The following is an 18,147-nucleotide window of genomic DNA, read 5'->3' on the forward strand; positions in this document are numbered from 1 at the left end:
AAATCATTGTAATACAATTTAATGAATGAGAAGATCAAGATCCATTTTGTTTGGATAACAATTTTCTCAGTTGAGATTCAAATGTGACAACTATTGGTAGCTTAAGAACAATACAAAAGCAGATGGTGGCTGGACATGACCTGCAGGTGGCAGTTTGCCTGCTTTAGCTGAGCAGTCTCTCCCTGTTGACTGGCTTGCTGGCATAGAATAGGGCAACTCTGGGAAGAGGAAGTCTTCTTTTCCTGCTTCCACCTTACATTGATCCTCCTGCACCCTCTACTGGCAGAGACTAGCATCCAGCCAACTAGCAAACAACTATAATAGTCTGCTTCACAAACCAAAAAAAAGCTGCCTGGGTCTAAGATGCAACAACTTGACAACCAGCACAGGAACATTATAATAGAGAGTGATGCAAATAAGTCTACTCCACTTTGATGATTGCCTTTGGGAACAGTTACAGAAAAGTCTCATGTGATACCAGATTCGAAGTAGAAACACTTTGAAAAGTGAGTCTACTTCTCATCTCTCTTCAACCTAAGCCAACAGTGGGGCACCAGTGGCTCACCCTTGTACTCCTAACTACTCCAAAAGCTGGGATCTGAGGATCACTCTTTGAAGCCAGCTTAGGCAAAAAAATCTGAGAGGCTCTTATCTCCAATTAACCAGCAAAAAACTAGAAGTGGAGGTATGGCTCTAGTGGTAGAGCCCCAGACTTGAGTGAAAAGCTCTAAGGCACGTTAGCCAGGGCCCCAGTTCAAGCCTAGTGTCAGCACAAAACAAAGATTTTTGAAGCCAAGATTAAAACAGCACAATGTGGGCTAGGACTGTGGCTTAGAGTGCTTGCCTAGCACACATGAAGCCCTGGGGTTTGATTCTTCAAGTACAACATAAGCAGAAAAAGCCAGAAGTGTTGCTGTGGCTTAAGAGGTAGAGTGCTAGTCTTGGGCAAAAGAAGCTCAGGGACAGTGCCCAGGCCCCAAGTTCCAGCCCCAGGACTGGCAAAAAACAAACAAACAAACAATAACCAAACAACCAAACAAAACCTGCAGAATTTCAGGTCTGCTTATAGTTAAAGCCCAGAGCATTAAGCCTCCAATCTGAATAGAACAGGAAGAGCCTTAAGTCTCTAGCTTCTAAATTCTGGAGAAACAGGCTTCAAGTTCCCAAGGTTTGGATATGGGAGCTTCTGAGCTTGCCAGCTCAGCCTCTAGTCCTTGGGCATTCAAGAGTCCAAGTCTGCCAATTCTGGAAGAGCTTCTAGTCAGGCACCAGTGTCTCATGCCTGTAATCCTAGCTACTCAGGAGACTGAGAGCTGAGGACCCTGGTTTAAAGCCAGCCTGGGCAGGAACGTCCATGAGACTCTTATCATCAATTAACCAACAGAAAAACAGAAATAGAGCTGTGGCTTAAGTGGTAGAGCACTACTCTTGAGTGACGAATCTAAGGGAGAATGCCCAAATCCTGAGGTCAAGCCCCAGGACTGGAAAGGACTTCAAGCAGCTGATTGGTAAGAAAAGTGGGTGGTTAATTAATTGCTTCAAAGTCATTTCACTCATCCATTTGGGATCCCAAGTTGTCTGAGCATCAATAACAACTGCCCAAGATGGCCTCATCCCACAAGTCCCTCTCCTCCGGACTTTCTTTGCTATGTCCCTTTTTCTTCCTGTGGGATTGGCTTTCCACTTTGGGGGCATCTGCTCCATACAGGTGGTTCTTCATTCTGCCTGAGGAATTCTGTATTCTCTCTGACTCTGTCTTGGTTCTCTTCCTGTCAAGGTCCTGGTGTTCTTTGAGGGAACCTAGCTCTGCACGGTATTTCCTCTTGCCCTTCACTGGGTCCTCTGTGGCAGCATCTCCTTCCTCCTCCCACTGCCTCCTTTGGCATCTGTCTTGATAGCCTGCTGGGTGGATCATGCTGCCGTCCTCCCAGGAGAGGCTATGACTTGGAAGCCAGGGACTTTTGGAAAAATAGTGGTGATTGTTCTGACAGTTGCTGGGGGATTCCAGCCTTTGTCTGGAGTGATGGATTTTAGACCAGAGAGGTACTTGCCTTTCCTCTGTGCTCAGCCTCTCGTAGGAAGTGGGGAAGCTGGGGAAGTTTCTGCTGAGGGAGAGTTGTTGCTCTAGCAGTGGAGATTGGAAACTGACGTACCCTTCTTGGGGTACAGAGACTCCAGTTTCTTTCCTAAAGCAAATCTTTGGCTGTAATCCTCTGGCTCTCTGCTGTCTAATATAATCTTCAAGTTCATGTTGGAAAGAATCCTCAGTCTGAGAATCTTCCATTATATTGAGGGTGAATAAACTTCTGCAAGGGAAAATGGAAAGCAACTTTGTGTTTGATGTATTATTTTCCATTGACTATTCTCTTTGTTTTTTTTTTAAATCGAGCTCAAATTTCTAGGGGAGATTATTATGTCATGTACATTACATAACATATAGCCTTTAATGTTGAACATGAAATATAAATGACTAAAATGCTGTATATTTAAAGATCTGTAAATAGATAATAAATGTAACATATCAAGATAAAATAAAATGAAAGCTGGACCCAGATGGCTCACACCTGTAATCCTACCTACTCAGGAGGAGGCTGAGATCTGAGAATTGTGGTTCAAAGCCAGCCTGGTCAAGAAAGGCCATGAGACTCTCATCTCCAATTAACCACTTGAAAACCAGCAGTGGAAATGTGACTCAAAGTGGTAAAGTGCTAGTCTTGAGTGCAAAAGCTTAGGGATAGTGCCCAGGCCCTGAGTTCAAGCCTATGACCAACAAAAATTAATTAATTAATTAAAATGTATCAGTGGGTACCTTTGGTTTAATAGCTGTAGACAATTTTGGACATTTTTGTTGTAAATTTTTGTAAATACTATTACTTTGTATAAAAACAAGATTAAATCATCCTAAGAAAACAAGAAGAGAATATCAATATTATATTGATTATTTAATTACCTATCCATCTATCTTAATTGAAATAGTTGGTGTGTGTTAAATAAAATTTACATAAGACACTGGTTTGGACTGAGTGCCTACAATAGGCCCAACAGACCAAATCACAAATGGTGTTGCTGAAATTCCATACCACCAAGCAGAAAGGGAGATAGAAAAAGAGAGAGAATATCTAAATACCCAGATTTAGCTGAAGTCATAGTCACTGGCTGGGAATGTGGCCTAGCATGCAGTACCACATAACCGGAAAAAGCTGGAAGTGGTACTGTGGCTCAAGTGGTACAGCACTAGCTTTGAGCAAAAAGAAGTTCAAGGACAGCGCCCAGGCTCTACTTGCTCAGCCACATAAGATTTCTGAAAGTGCTTTTCATCTTTAATTCTCTTCCCAACCTTCTAGATAATGCAAGGACTTAGGACTACAAATGAAGGGCTGGGGACCCCATTTAAGAATGTGGTAGCTGGGCTGGAAAGGCGGCTCAGTGGTAGAGTGCCTACCTAGCGTGCATGGAGCCCTGGGTTTGATTCCTCAGTACCACATACACAGAAAAAGCCAGAAGTGGCATTGTGGCTCAAGTGGTAGAGTGCTAGCCTTGAGCAAAAGAAACTCAGGGATAGTTCAAGCCCCAGGACTGGCAAAAGGAAAAAAAAAAAAGAATGTGGTGGCTGACTGTTAACTAGGAATAGTCTCATTAGGCTGTCAGAATAAGGCCCATCAACACTAAAGAGGTTACCAGTGCTCTGTTCTGAAAAATTACCTCCCTTTTGCTATTTGTCTTTCTATTAACCAAAGTCCACCTGTGTTTGTGCTAAAACCAGAAAGCCTGTCTCAGCAGAACACACTATAAAATCAAACCACCTCTACTTTTAACCTCCAGAGCTGTTGAGTAGTATATTACTCCAGACTTTCATTGGCCAGGCATGGTGGTATATGACTATAATTCCTGTACTTAGGAGGCTGAATCAGGAATATTACAAGTTCAAGGACAGCTTGATCTGTATAGCAAGATCTTGTCTCAAAAAAATTGTAAGAGGGCCTGGGAAGGTGGCTCAGTGGTACAGCACTTGCCTTGCATGCTCGAGGCCCTGGGTTCGATTCTTCAGCACCACATAAGAAAAAAGCCGGAAGTGGCGCTGTGGCTCAAGTGGTAGAGTGCTAGCCTTGAGCTGAAGAGCTTAGGGACAGCGCCCAGGCCCAGAGTTCAGGCCCCACAACCGGACCCAAAATTAAAAAAAAAAAATTGAAAGAGGGGCTGGAGAGGTGGCTCAGTGGTAGAGTGCTTGCCTAACATGCATGAAGCCCTGGGTTTGATTCCTCAGTATCACATAAACAGAAAAAGCCAGAAGTGGTGCTGTGGTTCAAGTGGTAAGGTGCTAGCCTTGAGCAAAAGAAGCTCAAGGACAGTGCCCAGGCCCTGAGTTCAAGCTCCAGGACAGGCCAAAAAATAATTGAATGAAAAGTTCTGACAGTGATCAAGATGTACTGTTTTCATAAACTGACATGTTGAATTGAAACTCCCTTGTATAGCTACTTAAAGGTAATAAAATGAAACAATGATAAAGCAATGCACAATTGTATTTAAGTTCATTTTTTACTTCAGTGCATAATAGGTTAACCTCTTTTTCTTTTCTTTTCTTTTTTTTGTTCTAGTCCTGGGCTTGAACTCAGGGCTTAGGCCTTATCACTAAGCTTTTATGCTGAAGGTAAGTGCTCTACCACGGAACCACAGCTCCACTTCTGGCTTTTTTGGTAGTTGGAGATAAGAGTCTCTCAGACTTACCTGCCTGGGCTGGCTCTGAACTGCAATCCTCAGATCTTAGCCTTTTGAGTAGCTAGGATTACAGACATGAGCCATAGGCACCCAGCATGTACCTCATTCTTAAAGAGGTCTATTTAGTGTGCTAGAGTAGCTTTGGACTGTGATTTTATTTTCTAACAAACCTCTGCAAATATCTCCTAGTTTTGTCTGTGGCCAATAAAGCTGTAGTGCTTTGGCCTGGGTCTGAGAGGGTGGCTTTGCTACCAGCAAAACATGCTTTTTTAGACCCTAGGCTCAAAGTTCAGGAGCTCTGAGTTAGAGCTGGCCACTGGCCAAACAAAGAGGCATGGTGAAGAGCAGAAAAAGATTTATCACATAGAAGATCTGGGAAGACAACACTTCAGTAAATCTTCCCGTCATCTTCCCAGATCCAGACACTGGCTTCAGGTTAAATAGAGAGAATTGGAGCTGGGGGTGAGAAAACTATACATAGTTAAAGGAGTCTCAAGTTATAGGTATGTGGCCTGGTTGACCAGCAGCTCCTTCTTTGTTTTTGGAGGAGATCTGAAGAAGAGCTATCACTTGATTACTGGAACAGAACAGGAACAAGGTAGTCTCCTGAATTTTTGGCTGTTTCCTTTTTCTTTTCTTTTTTTTTTCCTTGTGAGTCATTCCTAGGGCTTTACTCAGGGCCTGCAGGCTGTTCCTTAGCTTCTTTGACTCAAGCTTAGCACTCTACCACCTGAGCCACAGCTTCATTTCTAGGATTTTGTTTGTTTGTTTGTTTTTTGGTAGTTTAGTGGAGATAGGAGTCTCAGACTTTTCTGCTAGGCTGACTTCAAACCATGATCCTTAGATCTCAATATCCAAAGTAGCTAGGATTATAGGCTTGAGTCACCAGTGCCCTGCTTGGCTGTTTTAAGACATTGCCCGTTTGAAGGACAGCTTGCCTTCCACACAAGATGTTCATCAGTGAGTTTTCTCCTTCCTAGAACCCACATGATCACAAAGGGACTGTGGCAGAGAATTAACTCAGATCCAGGGCACAGATACAAAGAGGACTTTTAGTTAATTCTTAAAGCCCAGCAAAAGCGTGTTTTAGGCTGCCTCTTATACCAGGACTTTCATTCTTGGGAGAGTCTGGCAGTCTGATGCTAAGATAGAACTTAGAAACAGAAGTTGCCAGAAGAGGATTGTTATTCCACGGAGGGTTTTTTCTGATGAGGTGAAACAGAATTTTAAAGTAGCCTCAAGTGTCTTTGAAAGAAAGGATGAGGAACAGTGAAAAATTGACTGCAAAGGTTTTTGTTAGTATGGAATGGTGGTTGAGAGACCCGGTGCTAAGAAAGTTAACCACTGCTGGCTCAGTCCTGTAATCCTAGCTACTCAGGAGGCTGAAATCTGAGGATCACGTTCAAGACTAGTATGAGCAGAAAAGTGAGATTCCTTTTTTTTTTTTTGTGTCCGGTAGTGTGGCCTGAACTCTGGGCCTGGGCGCTGTCCCTCAGCTCTTCAGCTCAAGGCTAGCGCTCTACGGTAACTTGAGCCACAGCGCCACTTCCGGCTTTTTTCTTATATGGTGCTGAGGATTCAAACCCAGGGCCTCATGCATGTAAAGCAAGCCACCTTCCCAGCCCCCCTTTTTTTTTTGTCAGTCGTGGGGCTTGAACTCTGAGCCTGGGTGCTGTCCCTGAGCTCTTCAGCTCAAGGCTAGCACTCTGCCACATGAGCTACAGCACCACTTCCAGTTTTCTGGTGGTTTATTGGAGGTAAGAGTCTCACGGACTTTCCTGCCTGGGCTAGCTTTGAACTGTGATCCTCAAATCTCAGCCTCCTGAGTAGCTAGGATTACAGGCATGAGCCACCAGCACCCAGCCCTAAGCTTCTTTTGCTCAAGGCTAGCACTCTACCACTTGAGCCACAGCACCACCTACAGCTTTTTTCTGTTTATGTGGTACTAAGGAATTGAATCCAGGGCTTCATGCATGCGAGGCAAGCACTCAACCACTAAGCTATTCCCTTCCCATGTGAGATTCTTATCTCTAATTAATCACCAGCAAAAAATCCAGAAGTGGGGGCTGGGAAGGTGACTCAGTGGTAGAGTGCTTCCCTAGCATGCATGAGGCCCTGGGTTTGATTCCTCAGTACCACATAAACAAAGTAGCATTGTGGCTCAAGTGGTAGAACGCTTGCCTTGAGCTGAAGAGCTGAGGGACAACACCCAGGCTCAGAGTTCAAGACCCAGGACTGACAAAAAAAATCCAGAAGTGAAGGTGTGGCTCAAGTGGTATAACACCACCCTTGAGAGGAAAAAGCCAAGAGAAAGTGTGAGGCCTGGAGTTCAAGCCTCAGTATTAGCACGGGGGTGAGGGGTAGGGAGAGGGAAAGAAGAGAAAGGTACCAAGGTGGAGGATGTGGGCGCAGGTGTGAGATACTGAGATGGGACCCCATATCCTAGTTTGAGCATCTCTGAGCTGGTCCCACCGCCAGGAGGACATGACTGTGGAGTCTGGTCACTTCCTCATATGCTGAATTGCACCACTGCTGTCTAGGGTCTCAGTTTCCTTATGTGTAGTGAATTCTATGGCATGAGCGTCCAATTAGTAGGATATGATAAGAGGCACTTTAACTGGCACCTGTGGGGGAGAGCACCCTGAAGTCCAGACTTATCCTCCACTAGGGGCCACTTGGAAGCCCCTGGCATAGCAGGAGAGGCTTTGTTCTTTTTGTTTTTGTTTTTTTTGGGTCCGGTCGTGGGACCTGAACTCTGGGCCTGGGCGCTGTCCCTCAGCTCTTCAGCTCAATGCTAGCGCTCTACCACTTGAGCCACAGCGCCACTTCCGTTTTTTTTTTCTTTTTGCTTATGTGGTGCTGAGGAATCGAACCCAGGGCCTCATGCATGCAAGGCAAGCACTCTACCACTGAGCCACCTTCCCAGCCCCGAGAGGCTTTGTTCTATGTGTGCCTGGAGCTCATGAGTTAACACAGCCTCCTCCTGTGAGCGCCCTATATAAAAACCTTCAAAATGTATATACTGATGAAAATGAGGTTCACGTTTCTAGATTGGCTTAAAGCAGGTATGGATCATGCAACTCTAGTAAACATACCTTTCCTTTAAAAGGGAGGTGGGGAGAGATTTAAACTACTTTTTGCTGAGAACCATTGACTTGGGCCCATGAAAATAAATGATATATCTCCTTTCTCTGCTCTCTTCCATGTCTCTTTATTTGACATGTACAGACGAATGGCTGGACTTGACATGGGGGTCTGGAGTTTGGGTCTGAAACTTCCGTTCCAGTATGTCTCCATTGAGAACATGGCCTATCTACACTGGCCAGGTTCTGTACTTGACATTGAGAATACACAGGAACTCAATCTATACATTCTTTGTCCTAGCACAGCTTCTAGTCTCATGACAAACAACCTCCTTCAAATGGCAAAACAAGAGCTAGATTGTAGCTCAATGGTACAGTGCATGTGTAAAACCTGGGGTTGCAGCTCTAGCATCTTCTTCCCCTCAAAGGCAAAACAACTGATAAGTAAAGTAGAAAGGCTGTTTTCTGGGGAGGACGATGGGAAGGGGACATTGGATATTTTTTATTTCTCTCTACTGGTTCCCTATAAGTAAGGCTTACATAATGGCAGAAAACCAGTCCCCTCCATCTCATAGCTCAAGGCTTCTTAGCTGACAGTCCAAGTCAGCCCCACCTTTTGATCCTTAGAGGTATTCTACAGGTAGCAACCCAGGGAATTGGCTTAAGATTCTTCTTAAGCCAATTTCCCTAGGTTAAGATCTATCCTTTATATGGTCCTAGGCCATCCAACCTTAAGCCCCTATCTAGCCCTTAGGCTCCAAAAAGCCAGCCTCCAAGTTTCCTAGTCATTTCCAGCCTTCTCTCTAAGATCCAGGTTCCTGATCCACTGGCTATAGAATCTGGACATTCCTATTCCAGACCCTTAGCCAGTCAAACCAATGCCTGCCCTTCCTGCACACGTGAGCATCCCCTGCCTGCTTATCCATAGCCTTGTCCATAGTCTTGTCTTTCTGGGATTTTAGATCATTTGGCTAGAGTGATCTAGGTTGTAAATACAAAGCAAAATACGTAGAAAGGGAGGGGGGGAAAGGCTCCATTGAGGCTCTTGGAGCATTACGTTCTGCTCAGAACCCTCTCTACACCCAGGGAACATAGGACCCCTCTCCTCTCTCTCCAAACATCTACCCGCAGATTCTCCAGGTTCAGAGCCAGACTGCCCAACTCCACCAGCACCTGGAAAAGCAGCTGCACTTTCCACTTCAATTGCTCCTGCCTGAGCCACAACACTACATCCAGCCAGTTCAGAACCCTCACCTCTTTACTGCTCTGCTCACTCCAGCTCCTGAAGTCTATTCCCAAACTAGGAACCAGAACAATCCTTTCACTAGTCCTTCCTCTGCTAAAAATCAGAAGCTTCCTTCCTTCTTTCAGAAACTCAGAAGCCCACAGTAACTACTGGGCCTGATACTGTTGCCCTGAGGGCCCTGGTTTCCCTGACAGCCTCTGGTGGGTCCGGCCTTCCAGCCACACTGGTCTCTATGGAAGGGAACAGGTAGATGCTTAAGTCCCTAAGCCCACATAGCTACTCTCTCCCTTTACCTCTTCCCCCGCCCCACCCCATCTGCACCAGAAGTCTTTAGCCTCCCCAGGCTTAAGTGAAATATCATTTTAGTCTTAATGCTCCACCAGAGACACACCTTCTGCTTTCCTCTTTAATGGTGTTCCATCCCCTATCCGCTATTCCCTGCTTCCAGATAAAGTTAAAAATTGGGACTTAAAAGCCAGGCATTAGTGGCTCATGCCTATAATCCTAGCTACTGAGGCTGAGATCTGAGGATTTTGGTTCAAAGCCAGCCCAGGCAAGAAAGTCCATGAGACCTTTATAATATCCAGTAAACTATGCAGAAAAAGCTGGAAGTGGCACTGTGGCTCAAGTGGAAGAGCACTAGCCTTGTTTGGAGACAAGGTCCAGGACTTAAGTTCAAGCCCCAAGAACAACGCAAAAGAAAAAGAAAATTGGGACTTAAAAGCTAGGCTTTTAAGGTGGCTCACACCTGTAATTCTAGCTACTCCGGAGGCTGAGATCTGAAAACCAGGATTTAAAACCAGCCCAGGCAGGGAAGTCTTGAAACTCATCTCTAATTAACCAGTAAAAGGCTGGAAGTAGAGCTGTGGCTTAAGTGGTAGAGGACCAGCCTTAAGGGAGAAAAGCTACACAAATGTCCAGGTCCCTAGTTCAAGCCCTACAAAAAGTGTTGGGACTCCGACCCTGCCTTTCTACCCAACTCCTACTCAAAACAGTGTGAAGGAGCAAGGAGCTAATTCAGTTCAAATCCAGCCTATTTGCTGCCTTGCCATCTTCCAAGTAAGCTCAGGTCAGGAGCAGATTCCTCAGTCACTGTTTCCCATCCCATCCAAAGGTGCCTACATCAAATAGATGGCTAACAAATCATTCACAGACCACTGGAGAAAGGAACTGACCTATCTCTACACACTTCGGTCCCCTAAAACTCTTGATCCTACCCTCCCTGCTGCTCCACGCTTTCCATGGCTCACACCTCGGCCATCTTGCTTTTCTCCTATCACTTAGGTATTGCTGAGATGAGAGCAAATGAGAATGAGTGGTTCAGCTCTTACCTGGAATCACCACCATGCATAGTCAGTGTACTGAAAGAAAATTTCCCCACACAGGTGGGACCCTCACCTCCTCAAGCCTACAAGTGTTTGAGGTTGTGTCCGTGGCAGTCCTGGGGGTGCCACGGGATGCGGAGACACACCAGGGGAGCGCACTACACAAGGTGCCCGGCTGGCTCTCCTCTCAAAAATCCCCAGTCCCTAGCTGCTCAGCCAATCACACTTCTGGGCTTGACCCACCCAGCTCCCTCCCACAGGCAGGAAGCCACACCCTCCTTGTTTCAAGCCTGCTCTGGGGAAACGAAATCCCATCACCTGAGGCAATTTAGGAAGGCTCTAGGTCTACTAGTGAGAAGGAAGCAGTCTATAATCTCATCAGTTATTAAATCTTACTTGAAGTTTATTTTGACAACAAACTTTTTTTTTCTTTACTGGGCCTTGAGTCTCTTGCTTTTTCTGCTCAACACTGGGGCCACAGCTACTTGAAACGCAGCTTCACTTCCAGCTTTTCTGCTAATTAGAGGTACGAATCTCTCAGATTTGCCTGCCTATCCTGCCTTCCAACTTTGAGCCTCAGATCCCAGCCTCCTTAGTAGCTAGGATTATAGGTGTGAACCAACAGCACAGGCTTTAGCCTTGTTTTTATGGTAATCTTGTTTCAGCTCTTCTAGACTGTTACTTCTTAAGTAGGTCTCCAAATAATTTACTTTTACCTTTTTTTTTTCTGTGTGCTGGAATTGAACCCAGAGCATTTACAAGAACAAGTCGTTAAGATATAGCTTAGTAGATAGGCTGGGAGAAAATTTGGTAGGATAAGCTAATAAAGAGAAAAAATTGGGGAGATAAGGAAAGGAGGGTTTGCCAGTTACAAAAGGGAACAAGGGATTAGAAAGAGGAAGTTGAGTAAGGAGAAAAGAATGGAAAAGTGCTAAGAACAGAGCTGGGGAATTTATAGCCTAAACGCTTCCTGGGCTATAACAAATGGGGGCAGGGGGTAGGGACTATCAAAGAATGAGGAACTCAGGACAGAGCACTAAACCTTTCAGAAAGTCATTCTGTCTCAGGGTGTGTGTGTGTGTGTGTGTGTGTGTGTGTGTGTGTGTGTGTGTGTGTGTGTGTGTGTGTGTGTGTGTGTGTGTGTGTGTGTGTGTGTGTGTGTGTGTGTGTGTGTGTGTGTGTGTGTGTGTGTGTGTGTGTGTGTGTGTTCTAAACTTTACAGGAAACCTCTGAATCAGAAAGTCATCCTGGCTCTCTGGCTCTGTGTGTGTGTGTGTGTGTGTGTGTGTACAAATGGGGGCAGGGGGTAGGGACTATCAAAGAATGAGGAAATCAGGACAGAGCACTAAACCTTACAGGAAACCTCTGAATCAGAAAGTCATTCTGTCTCAGTGTGTGTGTGTGTGTGTGTGTGTGTGTGTGTGTGTGTGTGTGTGTGTGTGTGTGTGTGTGTGTGTGTGTTCTAAACTTTACAGGAAACCTCTGAATCAGAAAGTCATCCTGGCTCTCTGGCTCTGTGTGTGTGTGTGTGTGTGTGTGTGTACAAATGGGGGCAGGGGGTAGGGACTATCAAAGAATGAGGAAATCAGGACAGAGCACTAAACCTTACAGGAAACCTCTGAATCAGAAAGTCATTCTGTCTCAGTGTGTGTGTGTGTGTGTGTGTGTTGGATTCTGGCTCTGTGTGTGTGTGTGTGTGTGTGTGTGTGTGTGTATGTTGGTTCTAAACTTTACAGGAAACCTCTGAGTCAGAAAGTCATCCTGGCTCAGTGTGTGTGTGTATGTGTATGTGTTGGTTCTTGGGCCTAGGTGGTAACCCTGAGCTTTTTTGCTCAAGGCCTTTTTGCTCTACCATTGGAGCCACAAGTCTATTCCCTGCTTTTTGCTGGTTAATTGGAGCTAAGTCTCTTGACTTTTCCTGCCCAGGTTGGCTTGGAATTTTGATTCTCAGAACTCAGCCTCCAGAGTAACTAGCATTACAGGCATGAGCCACCTGTGCCTGGCCAATTCCCACTATTTAACCCAAGGCCCCATTGGCAAACATAGGTAAACTGCTATCTTCCCTGTGGCATGTCTACTCAGGACTGAGGTTGTTAGGTTGCTCTAAAATTTTCAGTAAAATATTTGGTGTGTTTGTAGGGAAGTTAGGGATTCAGGTGTTTTTTTTTCCCCCTTGATATGAATTCATTGAATAATTGGTGGTAATTACAAACTGATTCACCTGTTTTCCTTTTTCTTTTGCCCGAACTCAGGGCCATGGACTTTCCCTCAGCTTTTTACCTCACAGCTGGAGCTCTACCATCTGAACCATACTCAGTCTACCTTTTTTTCTTAGTGGAGACAGAGTCCTTGGTCTGGCTTTGAATCCCAGTTTTCAGGTTTCAGCCTTCTGAGTAGCTAGCATTATCCACATTAGCCACTTATGCCAGGTTCACTTTGTGTGTGTGTGTATGCAGTATGTACATTTACTTCTTTTGTTCCACATACTTTTTCAATTTGCCTACATGTTCATTTTCACAGTTGTATGGACTTCATGTATGCACATACAGACATAGATATAGAAAACCACAGATCATTCACAGGCACTATAATTATTTCTCATCTGAGGCCATTTTAAACATGAAGGTCCTCCTTTCTTCTTTCCTCTCCCCACCCCTTGTCATATTCTTTTTCCCTCCCTCCCTCCCTCCCTCCCTCCCTCCCTCCCTCCCTCCCTCCCTCCTTCCTTCCTTCCTTCCTTCCCTCCCTCCTTCCTTCCTTCCTTCCTTCCTTCTCCTTCTCTCTCCTAGGAAGGGAACCCAGTTTCTTAAGCATTCTAGGTATTTGCACAGAGCTATATCCCCAGCCCATGAATATTCTTGTGTTACTATAGAGGGCTTATCTCTATAGAGGACTGGAATTTCTATGTTTCACAGCTTACTATATTCAGCCTAATAGACACAGTTATGTCAAACATTTCAGAAAAGAATCTAGCAATTGACATTTTCTCTAGCAGTGTTGGAGGGCTGCACATTTTTTTTTAAAACACTTGGAAATGCCAGGCATGCTTGCTTTACCTCTTAAACTATTCCTCTAGCTGGGCATTTTGCTTGATAATTGATGATGAAGTCTTGCAGACATTTTTTCCCAGGCTGGATTCAAATTTTGATCCTTTGAACTTCAACTTTCTGAGTAGCTAGGATTACAGGTTTGAGCCACTGGTTCTGGCTCTGCCCTATTTTTTTTTTTTTTTTAATTGTGAAAATACTGTACAGAGGGGTTACCATTACATGGGCAAGATAATGAGTACATTTCTTATCAAGCATTGTAGCCTCCTCCTTTGTTTCCCCTTCCCATCCCTTCCCAGCCTCCCCCCATACCCCCACCCAATCCTTCTCCCCTCCCCTCCCCCTTGGCACCAAAGTTGTAAAGTTCATTTTTCGACATGACTTGTACATCTCATTGTTGCAATAGGTCCACCTGTATTCTGCCCTATTCTTTAGGTTGAATTGTTCACCAAGGACTGAATGGGACTATGTTGTAGCCGGGAGTCAGGTGCAATTTCTCTAAGCTGGGCTTGTGGGTGTCGTAAAGCATCACCCAACATACTCCAGATGCCAGGCCCAATCCCCAGTACCACTTACAAAGAAGAAAATAAACAACAAAAGCAGCAAAAAAAAAAAAAAAAAAACAACTGCAGATACAGAAACACAGTAATAGCAAAGAAAAGGGTGAGGATAATGGATAAACTAAAAAGTTAAGTAATGAAATAAAGATATCAGAAGGAAAGCAAAAAGGGAGAAAAGAGGAAAGAAGAACTGAATAAAAAGGGAAAGACAAGAGCCGGGCGCTGGTGGCTCACGCCTGTAATCCTAGCTACTCAGGAGGCTGAGATCTGAGGATGGCGGTTCAAAGCCAGCCCGGGCAGGAGAGACTGTGAGACTCCTATCTCCAATAAACCACCACAAAACCGGAAGCGGCGCTGTAGCTCAAGTGGTAGAGCACTCGCCTTGAGCTGAAGAGCTGAGGGACAGCGCCCAGGCCCAGAGTTCAAGCCCCACGACCGACAAAAAAAAAAAAGAAAAAGAAAAAAAAAAAAAAAGGGAAAGACAAGAGAGAAGATGAGAGAAGAGGAAAAAATTTCAGTTTAAATAATAAGTGAAAAAGGAAAGAAATATACATATCACCCAATTTGGAGTTGTATTGTCAAAGTTTATGGAATTCACAAACTTACTAGCCCATGATAACGACAATTTGCCTTATGAAGATTAGCATGTGTTTGTGACTTTAACTATCACTATCCCACAATACTGTGAAATTTGTATAATCACTTAATCTCAATAAAAATTATTTTAAAATAAGTAAAAGAATAGATAAAAGCAATAAAAGAGTAATGGAGACATGTAAAAATGCCAAAAATTTCCTCCTAGTCCAGGTACATGAATTAGCCTCTTTACCAAGTCTTCTAATATTGGAATCTGACAGAGATGGGGTGCTATCCAAGTAGTAGGTACCCACTGAAGCGAGCTGTTCCCTCTAAGCATCTACCTGACACGTTGGGAGTACACTGGGGATGCTCCTGGCCTTTTTCCTGCCAGGAAGGTTAAGGACATACTGTGAACAACGGGATTATACTCTTTGGAGGCTTTATGTATGCATATCTTGGGGAAAGCTGAAAGTTAGAACACTTTTTGGGCCAGTCAGGCAGATGTATCCTCCTTCAAAGGCCCTTAGTCTGCATATCCTAAAATGCTTCTAATTGTTGGGGAGGAAATCAAAACATCAAGTAAGGTGCTGGAAGGGTTCCCTAGGAAGCAAATCATTGGTGAGCTTTGGTCTTGGTACTTACTCTCAGGCCTGGGCCCATGTGAAATGACAGCGTTTATGCTCAAGACTAGCACTCTACCACCTAAGCCACAGCTCCACTTCGGCCTTTTTGCTGGTTAGTTGGAGTTGAGTTTCATAGACTTTCCTGCCTGGGCTGGCTTTGAACTGTGATCCTTAGATCTCAGCCTCTTGAGTAGCTAGGATTACAAGTGTGAACCAACAGTCCCTGACCTGATAACATCTTTATGATAAGGGACTTAAACTATCCCCCCCAAAAGGAACAGAACATCACAGGACCATCAGCTTTTCAGTTCAAGACAAGCTGCACCCTGGAACAGGATTAATCATCTCAAGGAAACAAATTGCTCCCCTCAGATGATGAGTGACTTCTCCAATTTTTTCTTCCTTTCTTTTTTTTCTAGTCTTGGGGCTTGAACTCAGGGCCTGGGCACTGTTCCTGAGCTTCTTTTGCTCAAGGCTAGCACTCTATCACTTGAGCTACAACTCCACTCCTGGCTTTTTTAGTGTATGTGGTACTGAGGAATCAAAATCAAACCCAGGGCTTCATGCAGCTAGACAAGCACTCTCCCACTAAACCACATTCCCAGCCCCAACCTTTTTATTTAATTTTAACTAGTCCTGAGGCTTGAACTGGGGGCCTGGACACTGTCTCTGAGCTCCTTTGCTCAAGGCTAGCACTCTACCACTTTGAGTCACAGCTCCATTTCTGTTTTTATTTTTATTTTTTTAAGTAGTTAATTGTAGATAAGAGTCTCCTGGGGGCTTTTCTGCCAGAGCTGGCTTCGAACCTTGATCCTCAGATCTCAGCCTCCTGAGTAGCTAGAATTACAGGCCTGAGCCATCAGTGCCCAGCTCTGAGCTTGTTTTTGCTTTAAGGTTAGTGCTTTACCACTTTGAGCCACAGAGCCATTTCTGACTTTTTGGTAGTTAATTGGAGATGACAGTCTCACAGACTTCCCTGGCAGAGCTGGCTTTGAACTGTGATCCACAGATCTCAGCTCCTAAGTAGCTAGGATTACAGGTATGAGTTACTGATGCCTAGCAGCTTTACCCTTAGCTTTATATATTAGGTGATAGTCGTGATCCCATTCTGTCAGTTGCGATAACCAAAAATGTCTCCACATATTACCCAGTGTCCCCCTGGGAAGCAATATTGACCCTGTTTAGTAACTTATTTCCATAGGAGCTAGGGTACAGTTCAATGTTAGAGCTTGTGCTTCTTTTTGCTCAAGGTCCTGGGTTCAATCAGCACAACCAAAACACAAACAAAAAACAGTGACTTAGTGGCTGGGAAGGTGGCTCAATGGTAGAGTGCCTGCCTTGCATGCATCCGAGGCCCTGTGTTTGATTCCTCAGCACCACATAAGCAGAAAAAGCCAGAAGTGGTGCTGTGGCTCAAGTGGTAGGGTGCTAGCCCTGAGCTGAAGAGCTGAGGGACAGTGTCCAGGCTCAGAGCCCCATGACTGACAAAAAACAACAACAAAAAGCAAAACAAACAAACAAAAAAAAAACCCAGTGACTTAGATCCTAAGCATAAACTTACATGCTTTACAAAAGCTTCATAGGTATATGATTCACCTGGAATTTATTTTGTGCCAGTTGAGGAGGGTGTTGTACATGTTTTCCCAGTTACCATTCTTCTCCAATGACAAATGCTGAAACGTCTGCCTATGGAAATGAGTTGTGGCTCAAATGGTAGAGCACCAGCCTTGAATGGGAAAGCCAAGGGGGAGCATGGTACCCTGAATTCAAGCCCCAGAACTGGCATGCACATGTGCCCACACCCACACCCAATTGAAATATCTGCCTTTCATACTGCTCTGAAATGCCTATTAAACACATGTCCACTTGTTCATGGCTCAATAGTGGCTTTTGTATTCATGTCCTTATACCTACAACCACATCTTACTCATTTCATTAGACAACTTTATATCTGAAAAGAACAAGTTCTTATTTTTTCCTTATGTAAGTATGACATTGGCACCCCCTTTTTTTTTTCATATTCTGAAATGGCTTCTTACTGTCCCAAGGATAAATCAGATTGCATTAACATAGCTTATAAGACTTTCTTTCTGCCAAATGGGTACTGTTTTCTTACTTAGGGGGCTTTTCCATCTAGTGGTTTCTCTACTAGAAATATACCTTCCATTCCTGTTCACTTGGAGCTTTTCCCCAAAGGTTCCTATGAATCAATTGCACCCCATGCCTCATTCTTTGCCACTGCCATTGTGGTACTTCTCACTGTAGTTTGAGATTATCTTTTATCTTTTTTATTTTTTTGCCAGTCCTGGGGCTTGATGAACTCAGGGCCTGGGCATTGTCCCTGAGCTTCTTTTTGCTCAAGGATCTACCACTTGAGCCACAGCACCATGTCTGGCCTTTTCTGTTTATATGGTACTGTGGGATCGAACCCAGGGTTTCATGTATGCTAGGCAAACACTCTACCATTAAGCCACATTTCCACCCTACCCTGTGTCTTTTTTGGCATACTGGGTCTTATGGTTTGCTAAGCAGGTGCTCTATGCTGAGCTGAGATTGTCCTTTGATTGGTGGGCTTCGTTGACTGATCAGTAAACTACCTGGACTGTTTAAGTTTCTTTCTTTTTTTTCCCCAGTTCCTTCCTGAAATGGTGTAAGCACAATGCTCTCAATGTTTGTTTATACTTAGGCCAGTCAATTTCACTTTTTCAAGATCCAGGCTTTTCTATTCTTTCCTTTCAGTTCTGGGGCTTGAACTCAGGGTCTTGCACTCTGTTTTTTTTTTTGTTCAAGGTTGGCTCTCTACCACTTGAGCCATACCTCGAAATCCTGGCTTTTATATTTTCCCCCCAAGTATAGCCAGAATTTGCCTTGACATATCTTCCATTTGGTTTAGTTTCTGCTCTTTTGAAAGTGCTATCTTTTGAAGGGTCTTACTGGTAAAAATGTGACTCAAACAAGTACCAAAAGA

The 18,147-nt window shown here is 44.4% G+C and overlaps 1 protein-coding gene across 1 annotated transcript; it reads right to left on the reverse strand.

Annotated features, from left to right (window-relative positions):
• Positions 1–1,585: 1,585 nt before the first annotated feature.
• LOC122116770 (zinc finger matrin-type protein 1-like) lies at positions 1,586–2,284 on the reverse strand. The gene has a single exon (XM_042690407.1). It carries the CDS (start codon positions 2,282–2,284, stop codon positions 1,586–1,588), a length of 699 nt encoding a protein of 232 aa, XP_042546341.1.
• Between the last annotated feature and the right edge of the window lie 15,863 nt (positions 2,285–18,147).

This window comes from Dipodomys spectabilis, unplaced genomic scaffold (assembly GCF_019054845.1).
Source record: "Dipodomys spectabilis isolate Male_0828 unplaced genomic scaffold, ASM1905484v1 ptg000137l, whole genome shotgun sequence".
Taxonomy (NCBI): domain Eukaryota; kingdom Metazoa; phylum Chordata; class Mammalia; order Rodentia; family Heteromyidae; genus Dipodomys; species Dipodomys spectabilis.

Coding starts and splice junctions, on each gene's coding strand:
- LOC122116770 (XM_042690407.1), bottom strand. CDS start 2,284: ATGGAAGATTCTCAGACTGAGGATTCTTTCCAACATGAACTTGAAGAT.